General features: G+C 37.7%; 1 protein-coding gene across 3 annotated transcripts in view; it reads right to left on the bottom strand.

Moving 5' to 3' along the window:
- CMTM4 (CKLF like MARVEL transmembrane domain containing 4) overlaps positions 1-14,737 on the bottom strand; it is a 41,208-nt gene that overhangs the window by 8,864 nt on the left and 17,607 nt on the right. For 2 of the 3 annotated variants that reach the window (XR_014027505.1, XR_014027506.1), the window contains exons 3-4: positions 8,878-8,976; positions 6,937-7,603 (exon numbers count right to left, since the gene is read on the bottom strand). Coding sequence is in view for 1 of the 3 variants with exons in the window: in XM_081335920.1 (XP_081192046.1) it covers positions 7,430-7,603; positions 8,878-8,976 (273 nt within the window). In the remaining 2 variants the exon portion in view is untranslated. Of the gene's footprint in view, positions 1-508; positions 7,604-8,877; positions 8,977-14,737 lie in introns of those variants that run through there. The other variant, XM_081335920.1, reaches the window with a different exon arrangement.

Here is a 14,737-nt window from a genome sequence, read left to right as displayed (position 1 = left end):
GCTTGATAGCAGTTTCTGAACCATTTGTAGTAACAGAAGGCACGCAACCTTCTGTTGGTCAAACAATGTAGTCCCAGGCCACTGAAATGATATTCTGATCAAGTCTCCGTTGACCGTATTGGAAAATGTTTCCCAAACTGCAGTGCTCAGAATGGGATATCAATCTAGACAGCAAAGCAAAGGATTCAGATGGAAAATTATGCGCTGACCACGTGATCTTGAAAGTAGATTTTCTTTCAGAACAGATGATGTGATTTTCTGCAAGATAAAACTTTGAAAACAACCTATTCTATCTGATGCAATGTAAGCCACATTGGAAGTCCTTGGTGTAAAAAGCTGATTCAGCTCACCAGCACCAGGTTTGTAACCGAAACCATATTCAACTTTAGATCTAATTATATTCACCGTAACTACAGCATTACACAATTTCTTGGAAGTTTTTTTTTTACAAACTGCTAGTATGGTAACTGTAAGCATACGTTTGAAATAGTTGGGTTTTTTTAAAAAAAAAAAAATTAAGTCCATGGGACTATACTTCAATAATATTTCATGCTATATAATCAAGCTTTTCTAACTCTTTCTTAGTAGGAATGTTCATTTCATAATATCTAACAACTTTAGACATGATACTTTAAATACAAGTTTTAACACCAGAAGGAAAAGATCAAATTGAAGTCATTGTCTTTAACCAAAGTATTAGCTCATTGAAAATCTTACTTAGGTAATATTTTTGGTTACAAAGTTTGATTTCTGGAAAAAAAAACCACAGTGCCATTGCCTTGGAGTGGGTATTGAAACAATAGAATCCTCCCCAAAAAATCAAGTGCAACTTGGTATATATTTGAAAGCATTTTAAATTAAGGGAAAGGAATTGACAACTGCATCTGTGCTACTTGTTTCAACTTGGTCCCTGTCAACCAAAATCCCTATTTTTATACACATTCTCTACACGTACCAAAAGGCTTACATTGCAGGTTAAACACATTAGAGTTTGCCCATAAGCAAGGCAAATGTATTTTTCAACTTCTGCCAGGAAAGCAGAGCCTTTTAAAAAGGCTGAGGAATCCATTAAGGCTGGTGTTCAGTAGAACTAAAAATAAAAGTGTGTTTAGCAATTTGTGATTATAAAAATAGCGTTTGTAGCAAGGATCTCTGAACAGGGGAAATGCCATTCACACACAAATGAGATTCGTACAAAGGCACCCTAGCCAAACTGGGACAATACAAAGAACAATAAATATACAGTTTACTATCTCATTCTTGTATTATATCTCAATTTCATAAACCTCAATATATACAAATAGGTCCCATCCACAATAATGCAGAAGAGAAGTATCCACATAAGACAATTTAAGTGCATCTTTCATTCTAGGTTGGTTAATGTATGGGATTAGCAGAGTCACTAAAACAGATGTCCGAATCAAGATGCTCACTTCCTAACACAAGTTATTCTTTTTCATCTCAAAGTGCTCTAACAACAATGCATAGAGGTCCAGGAGCACCCATAAATATATATATATTCCAGTCCCAAATATGAAGTGGACGGAGATAATGCGTAATGTACAGTACTGTAAAAGATGTACAGTCTGAGTTATTTTACCTCTAAGCCAGGCTCTGTTTAAAGTATTTTTCCTTAGGGTTCTTCTACGCCACAACAAAAGACTTCTTGATAGCCAGAAATAAGCTAGAACTCACAATGCCGTCTTAGATATCCCAAAGGTGCTTTTCAAAAGGCAACTGGACTTTCTTTTTTCCTTGAAAACATTCTCCTCCAAGAAGCTTCTTCGGTTCTGACCGAATGGTGGGGAACAGAAGGACTGGACAGACAGAACTGATAGAAAGGATTGAATTAATGGAACTGTGGAAGCGTCTTGGAGAAGAAGCAACATGTGATGATTGAGAATCTTCATGGACGTTTCGCCCTCTTACTGTAGACGCTTTTATCTGATTTTATCCCAAATTAAGCACCACCGAACTCACTCAAGTAGCTACACCAGTTTTCCCTACCTTGTGGTTTTTCTTGGGCATGCTAGCTGAACGTTGTGGGATTGTTCTCAATGATGATGATAACTTTATTGTCACTTTGAATGTACACCAATCGGCATACATCAAAATGAAATTTCGTTGCATACAGCTCTCAATGGGTCACCACCTCTGATATATACTCCTTGTTCGAGGCCCGCTCAAATTTCACATTGTCTATTTTAGTCTCTAGGGAGTGAACGATGGCAAACAGGACAGATGGAAATGGGGCTCCGTGTGGATTAGCCCTCAAATTCGCTTGTATTCCGACAACCTCGCCTCCTTTGCTTTTTCTGATCCTGACTCTTCCACCTTTTCCTTAAAGAGGTCTTGCTTCTTTTCGCCCCTGGAGCACGCTGCTGCCGCCGCCACCAACTCCTCCAAAAGCCTCTCTCTCTTCCTCTGGGCCTGCCGACAGCCTCATCCAGTTCCTTCGCTCCATAAGCTCCAGGTCCTCTCCTCCTCTGCCTCCTCTGGAAACAGCCCTGATTTGCAATAGAATCCATCACTGGGCCAGCAGTCAGATCTTGCTGCTGGTAGAACAAATTCAAACAGCGCCAACGACTTTTAACGGTCTCACCAACAGTTCCAAAACAACTAGCAACTCGCCATGCCAGCAAAGATTGTCGGTCGTATGTTACCTTAGTTCTACCATGTTGCTCAAACACATTAAAATCTTCCTGATCATGTGGCCTATAGCCCTTACTATCCCTCCCAAAACTATTCGCCTTCAAGAGCCAATGCAGCCGCAGCCATTCCAGACGCCGCCATCTAGCTCTCTAATGGTCCTCAATTTGGAGAGAAGACTTTTAGAAGCGACTGAACCTAAAGATAAATGAATGAATGATTTGCTGGCAGAACTGCCCACTCCTATCTTATGCACAGGGCCAAACAGATTAATAAGGGAAATCATTTTCTAGTCAAGGGAAACATAGGGATTCTGTTTTTGTTTGCACTCCTCCTAGCATCAAATCAATATTGTAAATAAGGCAAGACAAACTTCAAAACATTAGTTTACTAGAAATATTACAAATAGTGGTTTTTTTAAAAAAAAACATTATTCCTTTCCATCTGTTTATTTCTGGGGCTCAAGAGCCATCTGAATTAAATTAACTACAGAAAGTGAACTGATTTTTCCAAAATTAATCACAGCTGTCAAGCGGAGGGATAGGAATAGGTTTCACTTCAGCTTCTTAGTTTTCATCTATGGGTTATTAGCATGGCTGTAAAGACAAGCCTTAGCTAAATACCGCAAGCCGCAACTATAATGATCTAGATGTTCTATTGGGTCCTTACATCTTCACAATGAACTACAAAATAAAACCTGACCACGGACGTTCGAATACACTGAGCACCTTTTTCCATGAAAAGCATAGGTAATTAACACCAAAAATGCAATGTTCTGTCTCATAAAAATAGAATGTCTCATTAAAAGAGTCCTACGCGAATCATTTTTTTTCCTAGCTAAAAACCACGTATTCTTAAAATGGAAAAGAGACAACCAAGTCGTAGTCATTGCTAAAAAGTATGTAGCCATCCTTCCAGAACATTACTTTAATCATATTTTTATAAACATTACTTGGTATTACCAGAGAGACTTAGGCTAGGTAAATAATTTCCAACATTCATCCAAAATGTGATATATTAATGTGTTTAGTCATCAGGAGCTTTTAGAAAACCAACAAGATTATGTTGCTTGTTTTGACATCAGCAAAGCTCTGATCGGGTACATTCCTAATGTTAATACTGACCATTTAGCTGAATGGCTGATCCCATGGAAATATAAAATGACATCTACTACACTAGGATATGCAAACATTACTTCTTCCCCGAATTTGTTACTTGTAGCATACAGTATTCATATTCCCAACCACAGCTGCAATGCATCTTACGGAGTGGGTTCCTACTTTAATTACAAGTCTTGAATGAAAAGTAATGCCTTCAGCAGTATATGTAAACTGCCTGCATATTATAAACATATTGTTTACCATCTGTTTTTCCACTTCAATTGGTAGAAAATTACGGAGAGAGAAAAAAACACCCCATCTTGTTATTGTTTGTGAAATGGAACCTTGCAGTAGGAGTTCATGTGCTCTTTAGGCAACGTACTGATTGAATTTTTGACTGCCTGTGGCGTCCCACAACAAAAATTCACTGCCAAATGAAAGTTGTTAACGGTGATGACTACGTTGACCCTGGTCCTGTTAGTTACTGAGCCAAAAAAAAAAAGTGAAGTCATAAATGCAAAGATGATGAATTGGGAAGAGCTGATTTGTATGAGCAAAACTGAAGTGCACAATTTGTGATAGCAAGAGTTCACATAATCGGTTGATGAACCGATTAAGAACAATCAGCAGATCAAAGTGAAACGGCTGTCAACCAGAGGATGGTGGGTCACTTTACGGATGTTCTCCTGTGGGCTTCTTGCAGAAGGACGGCAGAAATGAAATCTTCAAAACTTGAAATTTGTTTGTCACACCACGAGAAAGGATTTCTTCACAGCACTGATGACGAAAACTAGGATCATTGTTGTCACCCAAAAACTAAGCCTCACTACAGAAGCATCATCACAAAGTGTAGAAGAGCACAGAGATTACATTGGAAAGGTATGGAGTGACTGTTAGTAAGAGTGTAGGAAAACCATAAACAGTGGGAAAGAAATTTAAAAATTGCCCTGCTTTGATTTTCTTTAAGAGGAAAGGAAGGGGAAATTCCATCAAGCGTTCAAGTTTGTGTTCTTGTAGCTTCTATCAGTGAGTCCTTCGGGAATAGGGCGGTATAGAAATCTAATTAAAAATAAAAAATGAAAAAAATAGAATTCTAGCATTTCTTGTGGTATCTGTTTCCTGACCAAGCCCACCTTGGTGGAGAGGCATTAAGGTAGAGGCATTACTTTTCATACAACCCTCATATATTTAGTGGCAGAACCAAAGAGCAGGAGCAAAATCTGTTTACTCCCTAAGTAATTGAGCTGAACTAAGATGAATTCTAAAGGCTTTTAAGTACGTATCCTCCTTGTGTAAGTACCTGCCGTTTTCTGTCATATAAAGCTCATTTACAGTACAGAATTTTAGTGACAGGACCAAAGGGGAATCTAGGGGATATTTTTGCAGTGAAACCTTCCTGCATTTTCCCACCATTATTTGTTTTACTTATCATCTACTGACAGGGGAAAAAAATGAAATTGCTATGCAGCATCACATGTTTTGCTAACTTTTTGGAATAGCAATTGCTCCACCAGCAGGTCATAATTCAAGCTGCTTTGAGCTCTTCTCTTTCAAAAGTAGTTTTAAATTCAGCTTGAATCAGTACCAAGGATTTCCTTGAAACATCTGGAATTATGCACATGGCTCTTAAAATCCTGTCCTTTTTAATCTCATATTGTATCTTTCCCCAAAGATTTACTTAAAAACAAAGCTTCACTATAGTCACAAAAGTGGCAGGAGGTTTAGTTTACAGCCAAAGCATCCTAATGTTGGCCAGTCTGCTTTCATTTCGTGTAAACAAAGGATATCATGAATTAAACCACCTCTTTTTAGAAAAATAATAATAATCCATTTTCAAGTCAAACCATACTTGCATTTTTTTTATTTAATTAACTTGGCCTTAATCACTTGAAAGCACAAATTCACATCCAGCTGAATATATACAGGTAGTCCTTGACTTCATGACCATCTGGTGTTACAACGACACTGATAAAAGTGATTAATCCTTTATCCCCACTTACGGCCCATGGTCATGTGATCATAATTCAGACACTCAACAATTGGCATGTATTTTTATGACAGTTGAAGAGACTGGGGATCAGGTGATTACCGTATGTGACCTCCTGACAAGCAAAGTCCATGGAGAAACCAGACTGACTTAACAACCCCGTAAAAGGGGCAAAACTCACATAACATCTGCCTTGCTTGGCAATAGAAATGTCGTACGTTCAAGGACTACCTGTACAGCCAGGTATCAGGGATGATAAGTTCAAATCACCTGGAAAGCATCAGAATGGAGAAGGCTGACATATGTCACCCTTAAGGAAATATTTCAGACAAATGGGTGTCAAATCCTATTGGTTTACAAAGTATACTGCACTAATCTTGTGATTGCCGTTACACAATGGATACAAGAGACACAAATCGAACCGCTGGTTCTACATTCCTGACTCACAGAATGCATTGTTTTCCCTTTTCGAGAAAGATGGAAGGAAAATTGGAGTTACTATATTGTATGAATGGCATACAGATTAAACAAACTATAGAACTGGCTATGTTCACTGGCCAAAATAAGACATACTTCAAACGTGCCTGATCTGACACCCGGAAAGTTATCATTTAAGTGCCTTACCAGCCTTACCAGGTAGACCAGACAGGAATCACAACCAGATTCTAATTCTATTTTTAACAGAATCTAATAGATCCAGGGTGGGTCTCTTCTGAGCTTCTTGACCATCCATTATCCAGCTTCCAACTCTGCTATCTCTTATCTGACCGTTCCCTGGAAAGCAGCTGTTCAATCGTCTCCCAAAGTTTTTCCCACATCTCATTACAATAACAGCTTAACTTAGAAATATATTTCTCCCAAATTTGGACAATTAAAATTAGCAGCCAAACCAATGAAGTTCTCAGGGCATTATATCATTTTAGAAACATAGCAATCCGTGGACACAAAACAAATGTTCTTAAACCCTGACCACAATAAGATTTTCCTGTAGCTGAACATAAAAGGGGTGGGGGGGAGTATCACTGTCTACACATTTAGATAAACCACCGCAGTGTCTACTTTGTGATTCTTTCAAAGTAAAAAAAAGAGAATGAATGTAACAGATGATAGAATTGAATATCAGGTCGTACCTAAATTGTAACCACAAATGGGAGTGCGCTTGGTCTTTTCTTCGTAGTCAAAAACATTAGTTAATATTACCTGATCCACCAGCTAAAAGTCTAATATAGCTAGCTGCTTGTTGCAGAGACACAGCGAAACTGTAGGAGCGCGAGATCAAAAAGTAACCTGGCAAACTTGTTGGAAAATGTATGTAGCAGTTTCATAATCCAATACCCAATTTATATTCTTGCTATCTTTCATCTCAGTGCATGATGTCGAACATCAAAATTATGTTTCAAAAAATACAATCTATTGCTAGCATTAATTCTACTTGTCTGGATGTTAGAAATAGGCATCGCTTTCTCCACTCTGTTGTATTCCCATTCTCCATTATTTATGGGCAAAAAAATATATGCAATTGTCATTATAGGCTTCATATAATTACTTCTTAATCCACCTCCTTCTCTTTGTACATGCTCTTGGCCATCACATTCTCCTTTATTGACTGTAAAAACTATCACCAGCATCTTCTTTTCTTTAAAAAAAATGTCCACGGGCTTTTTAAAAAATCTTTTTCAGCAAATTCCCGTTTTCACCCATCCAGACGTTGAATCTCTGGACGGTTATCTACTTCTCTGGATTCTGTCCGAGCACGTATATAGTCACTGGTCTGTCGCGTGTTTTGCTGTCTATTGGTGTTTCTCCAATTTTTAACTGCTAAAAATGAATTCACAGCATAGACTGCAGTTGCCAAAAAACCAAATATCTAAAAAAAAAGAAAGAGAACAATTGTTTGAAGAAATAGCAGTTAACACTTAATAAAATATGAATTATGTGTGTGCTGTTCCTGTATTCAGATAAATAAGCAGCTGCCTTTTACTATCTTTAATACTGGTGTCCTGTTTGAAGGACAAATTATAATTTTATCACACAGATAACGCTTCATAAAACTCCTTGAAACACAAACCAGAGATAGTAAATCTGCACTTTCAGTTGAGTGAATACTTAATTGTATATTGGGCGTGGTTTTTTTTTTATCCTATTGGCTTCTTTAATAGGAAATCAACAGGCATGTGAAAATATAGCATCCACATATTCCAAACATTTTCAAGTAATCCTGCAGGATAGCCATTTATCCATCCATGTTGTTTTTGAGCTAAAACTCAATTCCATCTTTAAAAAAAAAACTTTAACTAACTTAAACATATGATGATACGGATTATTTATTTTCCACTAAAGTTTCATGTCCTCTAGATTTTTAAGATATAAGTCCCAGAATTCTGCAAGCAAAAATTATGGAATTATAATTCAGAAAGAAGCCAATTAGCTTATACCATAACACTGCAAAATTCTTTTGCCAAACAGAATTTCTCATTAACTAAAGTACCACGTGAGGGTTTAACAAAATGTTGGTTTGCAGCCTTTTCCTGAAGCCCCTTCAAGGATTGTTGCTGGATCAACCTCTTTAATATGTACCACAAAGGAACAATGATTAAATACATGGAAAGTGATTATTAACTTTCAACAGTGTAGTATCTGGCGTATCACTCAAAGGCAAAGTGCAGTCTTACACACACACATGCCCACGCACACGCACACACAAGGCTGCAAACCCCTGATCTAATCAGAAAAAAGCTTGCCATGATTTTCACTTTATGGCAGTTAGTCAATCTTAGTCATTAAGCAGTACGTTTAAAATAAAGCCAAATGAGATGGGTCCTTTATATATCAATAATCTAAAACGGCCAAATACATTGGCACTGACACGATTGTAATAGCCAACAGAAAGACAACAACCCATTTTGCTTCTTGAGGTTTTGACTTCAAACAAAATTGGTTATCTTTAGGCTGAATGCTGTATGACAAGAGAGAGATTAGTATTAAAACACCCTGAATTGAAATTCTAAACAGCAACCCATCAATCAGAATAGGAGACCCAGCATGAATTAATCTGGATGGCAGTTTGCTGTTGAAAGTGTATGGAGAGAAGAGACAAATATTTCATCTTTTCAAAAAGGGAATGAATCAATGTTTTCTTACCACAGCTGCAATTTCTGCACCTTTTTTATGGTTTAAAGCTGCAAGTACTATCGACGCAATGAAGAAGAAGAAAGTGCAGATTCCAGTATAGACCAAATCCTATAAAAGCAAAATTATAGATATTACATCTTAGAATATTAGAATGGAATATTCTTTATTGGCCAAGGGCGATTGGACACACAAGGAATTTGTCTCCGGTGCATAAGCTCTCAGTGAACATACAACAACAAAGTAATATAAACATAGGATACCAATAGCATAAGGTAGTGGAACAGATGAGAAAGATGATAGTAATACAGCTGTACTATGTGGGTAAATATTCTTAGACATAAGACAATGCTGTGGTAATTCGTCATGGCACAAGGGAAAAAATGTCTTTGAGTCTAGTTGCTTTGGTACCCAATGCCCTACAATGCCCAGCATCCTGAGGGAAGGAGTTGAAACAATTTATGTCCAGGATGTGAGGGGTCTGTAGATATTTTCTCAGCCCTCTTTCTGACCCTTGCAGTATACAGGTCCTCAATGGAAGGCAGGCTAGTTGCAATTGTTTTTTTCTGCAGTCCTAACTATTAGTCGAAGTCTGTGCCTGTCATAACATCAACTGAGTTGATCAAGCAGGACTTATTTATTTAGCGTATGGCTGGTCACACACAGAATTAAAAGCACTTCATATTTACAAGTTAGAACAGTTAAAAGAATTTTTTTAAAAGAAAAGAAGCAATTATAAAACCTAAGAGGAAAACAGAAATAACATTTCAGAGTTTAACGTCGAGTTTGGAGATCCAGTCAGTAGCTGCCGTTGTTACGCAGAGGAAGTCCTTAAAACCTCCTGGGTATCTTCTATTAGTGCATTCCCTCACTATATGTTGGATAGTCTGTCGGGGAGCCCCGCAGTCACATTGTGCTGAAGGTGTCTTTCCCCATTTATACAGAGAATCGGCACACACCCCATGAGTCGTTCTAATTCTATTGTATGTCACACATATGTGTCGGGGTAGATTAAATCCTGGAGGTATACTATTAGGATTAATATGCTCAGAAATATCTATAGCTACTCCATGCTTCCATCCACTTTTGTATAGTGCTCTGATGATCAAGCAGAACTGTTTGCATGCAATTACTTTATGTCAAATTGCCACTCCACAGAAAAATACACATTATACACCCCTATCATTGCTGCATTATAGTGAAGAAAAAGAATTACTTAATAAAACAAGGGCAATTTCCTCTTTTCTTTGATTCCAATACTACCAAACCCACGAAACATTCTTCCAGCCACAAGAATATTTTAATAACTTAGCTACTGATATATAAATAGATTGCTAACTCTGTCGAATCTAGAAAACTATCTGTATGCCTGCCACATGTCTCTTACTGTATTACATGTTGCAGGATCTCTGTAAAATGCTAATTTTGTTTGTATGACATAGTTGCAGCATAAAGGGACATTTCTCTATGTCCTGAGGAATCTTTTAAAGTATGATTCATTCCTGAAACAACAAATCATTCAGTAACTTCTGCAATTCAGTTTCACAGACTTCCTGTTTAGCAATGAAGCTTAAATGATTTTAAGCTCACTGAATTCCCAACTGCATAATTGGTATAACATTGTCCACATTTATCATAATTCTAAAGAATTAGAACTAGTTCTTGTTAGAAGCTTGTTAGATACTTTGTAGGCTAACCAATACACTCAAAAAGAAAGAGAGAGAGAAATGCACATCATTCAGCTAATTTCATCATAGATTTCACAGGTTATAGACAAGCGCTTAGCTAATATACCTGATGTTCCAAAAAAGAATAGTGGGAATTCATTGTGTACGTTAATTACAGAAATATGCCAAGATCATTTTTTTTAGTCCACCTTCTTTTCCAGTTTCAATTTTTAGGGTTTGGGGGAAATAAAATCCAGAGATTTCCAACCAGAACTGATTAGATAATCTAATTTTGGTGGACTGGAGCAGCTGGGAGGAGTGCCCCCCCATTTATGACAGCAATTTGGGGTGGGGAATGTAACTTGCAACTAGGGGAGGCAAATTTAGTCTTGGGTTCACCTTTGTATATGCCTTATGTTGTAGCCAAGTAAAAATGTTCTTTTAGGAAGAAATTCTTGCCTTGAAGTTCTTTTAAATTGGTCTCATCTATCGGAACCATGACAAGTAAACTCAGAAGCAAATTTTGGAAGGCAATCACATGGCTTATTTGAAATCAAGGAACTTGTTTGATTATAGTTAGATCACAGCTTTCTCCAACCTGGCATTGTCCAGATATAATGGCACTGAAACTCTTACAATTCCTAGGTGGCAGAGAAGCAGAATGGGACAACTAGCTGCAGCCAACTCGCCATGGCCAATCTGCCACGGGACAACTCAACAATTCAGTGTAATTATTTAAAAATAATTAAAACAATATTTTAATTGTTGCCATTCCCATTTCATTTTGCATCCTTCCTTTTAATGATTCTATTCCACCATTTCTTCTATATTAGTGTAACTCTTAGTAAGTTGGCCACAGTGAGTTGGCCAAGGCAACTTGTCCTAGACCCACATAAAAGTTGCGTCTTAATTTATCTGATGGAGCTTGTTGGGAAGACCCAGCTTACAATAGGCAGTAGCTCCTAAATGAGCTAATTTGATTTTTTTTTCTGAAAACAACCTTTTACCATCCCACTGCTTTGCTTGCTATTTGAGAAACCGGCAAGGACAATATTTGAAGTCCATTTGGCACATATGCTAGTTTCTTTATGTTCCATATGCAGATTTTTTTTTTCCTGCAGCATCTTTTGCTTGGGTACAATAGCACTTCTGGCACACTACTTTGCCTTCCCTTTTAAATCTTTTTTTCTTTCTTTCTTTCTAATGTATTTGTGTTTTAATTATCATCTCTTTGATGCATTCTCATACCAAGTATTGCCAAGTTGTAAAGTCATAACATTAACTGGCCTTTCAAGTCATAAATGCGCAAAATGCTTAAACAGCTTAAATTGCAGAAAAAATGGGTTCTTTTTCTAAATGTGTGAAAAAAAAGAAAATGTCCTGTTCTTATTTCACACACAAAATGAAGGAAAGGAGAAATCTGAAAAACAAGCTATTTTCTCTTTCACAAACCTTGTAATTTGGAGATGTAAAGAAAAGGTATTTGGTTACCCGGTTTCATTCACTCACTCACTCACTCACTCACACACACACACACACACACACAGGGGGGGGGGAGAGAGACTTTAGCATTTGCTAAGGGCATTCATATAATTTATCTCAATATTAATTATGCAAAGGATAGGAAAGGATAAAAACTCAAAGGATAGCATTGCTACAATTAATTTTTCAGGAGAAAAGGTCAGATGACAACATTTGTAGTTTGGGAGAAGAGATGGACTAAGCTGATTGTGCAGTTCACAAAATATTTTAAAACTCAACAGATTGCCTGTTTTATTTTTTATTTTGCATCCTAGGCAATTATGGGTTTTGTGTTTTTCTTAGACCCAAGCCAAGAGAAAGCAGATTTAGCCAAAACCAGAATATAATGGCAGAAATTTCTACTTAGAACTATCCTTTACAATCTCCTACAGAAAAGCTATTTAGAGTTCTACTGAAGGAGGCAAAGAAGGGTTCAGTAAATCAATTGTAATAAAGAGGTTAGCTGTGGAAAACTGACAACTGCTCCCTTTCAATATCCTTTGCATCTGAGATGGCCTGTCCCAATCCATGAACCTATGAGAAGTGAAACAGGCAGGGAAAGTGTCAGCATTGATCAAACCAGAGGGAACCGCTCTATCGCTATGTAGTAGGTGCCTTCCATTCTCAAGATGATCAGGGGCCTGGAGACTGAAACACAGGAAGAATGGCTATGGAACTTGGGCTTGGCTAGTCTAAAGAAAAGAGGAAATAGGGGAGACATGATAGCAGTGTTCCAGTATCTGATGGGCTGCCACAAGGCAGAGGGGGGCAGGTTGTTCACCAGAGCACCAGAGGGAAGGACGAGAAACAATGGTTGGAAACTGATCAAAGAGAGAAGCAACCTGGAATTAAGGAGAAACTTCCTCACAGTGAGGACAATCAAGAAGTGGAACAGCTTGCCACCAGGAATCATGGGCGCTCCATCACTGGAGATTTTTAAGAGGAGACTGGACATTCACCTGTCTGAGATGGTATAGGCTCTCCTGCTTGAGCGGGGGGCTGGACTAGAAGACCTCCAAGGTCCCTTCCAGCTCTATTCTATTCTATTCTATTCTATTCTATTCTATTCTATTCTATTCTATTCTATTCTATTCTATTCTATTCTATTCTATTCTATTCTAGGCTAGGCTAGGCTAGGCTAGGCAAGGCAAGGCAAGGCAAGGCAAGGCAAAGAACAGCAATAGATAGATAGATAGATAGATGATAGATAGATAAACAGACAGACAGACAGACAACTTTTTTTCTGTCTGCAATAAAACCACCTATCTAGCACCAAGATTACTTCTTTAATGGAGGGCGCAAATGGATAGTGGTGCCAGGCCCAAAGTCTGACAGCTAGATTCTGAGTTAACCGTCGATTCTGTAATTTTAGAATGCTTTAAATTATGAAAGTATCCCCTCCAAAAAAAAATTACTTCAAAGAAAAAAAAATGCACCTCTTGGCTTACAGCAAGGAACAGTTTATTTCTTTTATTTCAGTTTTCACACCATCTATTTTTCATGACTAGACCAGCCTCACTCTTACCAAACCAAGGTTCTCATTCTGAGACCTCTCAAAATTAATTTACGGCAACAGTGGTATTAATTTAAAGTTGTAAGCAGTGATATGACTTCTCTGATCCCTTTCTGTATCACAAAAAACTCCCTCCTCAATCATTAGGTTTGGCCTTTTAGTCTTTCTTGAGCCCTACTTAAACTGTAAGGCTTTGAAGAGAAGAAGCATCAATAAGAATATTTGTAGCTCAGAGTTGAAATGAGGAGTCCTTGGTGGTCTCTGAGCTTGCTTGTTTCCTTGCAGATGTTTCATGACCCAAACTAGGTAACAACATCATTTGCTAGTAGATGCTAGCAAACCCCATTTCTTTCTAGTACTGCTGATGTTACCTTGTTTGGGTAATGAAATGTCTGCCAGAAACAAATCCAGAGAAGCACCAAGGATCCCGCAAAACAAGCATCAGGTTATGATATTCATACACATAGTTTGCACTAAATATCAAATTGCTACCATCGTGAAAGCAATTTCTGAGGTGGAATGGGACAATTTTTTTCATCCCTTTTGACTATCCCTGCTGAATAATCGCCAACTACGGTAACATTTAGCCAAATCTGTGCTTGTCAGAATCTCAGAAACTGGAGCCTTCGTTCATCACTTCCAATTTGAAACAGATCCATTCTAACCAGCCACAAGGCAGAGAACAAAAGAGCTCTAAATCAATTGCAATAAGACTAAATATTTTGGGTATTTGCAATAGGTTAAAACAAGTATTTGTGAGCGAATATAAATTCATCATAAAAACGCTTTCAGATGGCCGTTACATTCCTTGATATTATTTGCATACATTCTTGCACTGTGGAGCTATATTTGTTAAGCAACACAAAGGAATTTCCACTGTTGGTTTTTAACCCATTATCAGAGGGGAAAATATCACTGTTAGTCTGAAAAATGACTTGTCTTAACTCTTTCTAGCATGCCACAACTGAGTTACTGGCAGGCTTACCTTCTAGAAGCTATTTAAAAAAAAATTAAAAGGCAAGCAATTCCCAGTAGGAAATGCTGTCAAAATTAGTTTTCCACATTTCTTCCTTGAAATATATAACTAATTATCAAAACCTCCAAAATACAAGTGCTGTGATTAGGAATCCCTGCCACTGAACATTTCATGCCAACACCAATTATTGCAATA

Source organism: Vipera berus (assembly GCF_964194415.1).
Source record: "Vipera berus genome assembly, chromosome: 10".
NCBI lineage: Eukaryota > Metazoa > Chordata > Lepidosauria > Squamata > Viperidae > Vipera > Vipera berus.
This window is presented reverse-complemented; position numbering and strand designations above follow the sequence as displayed.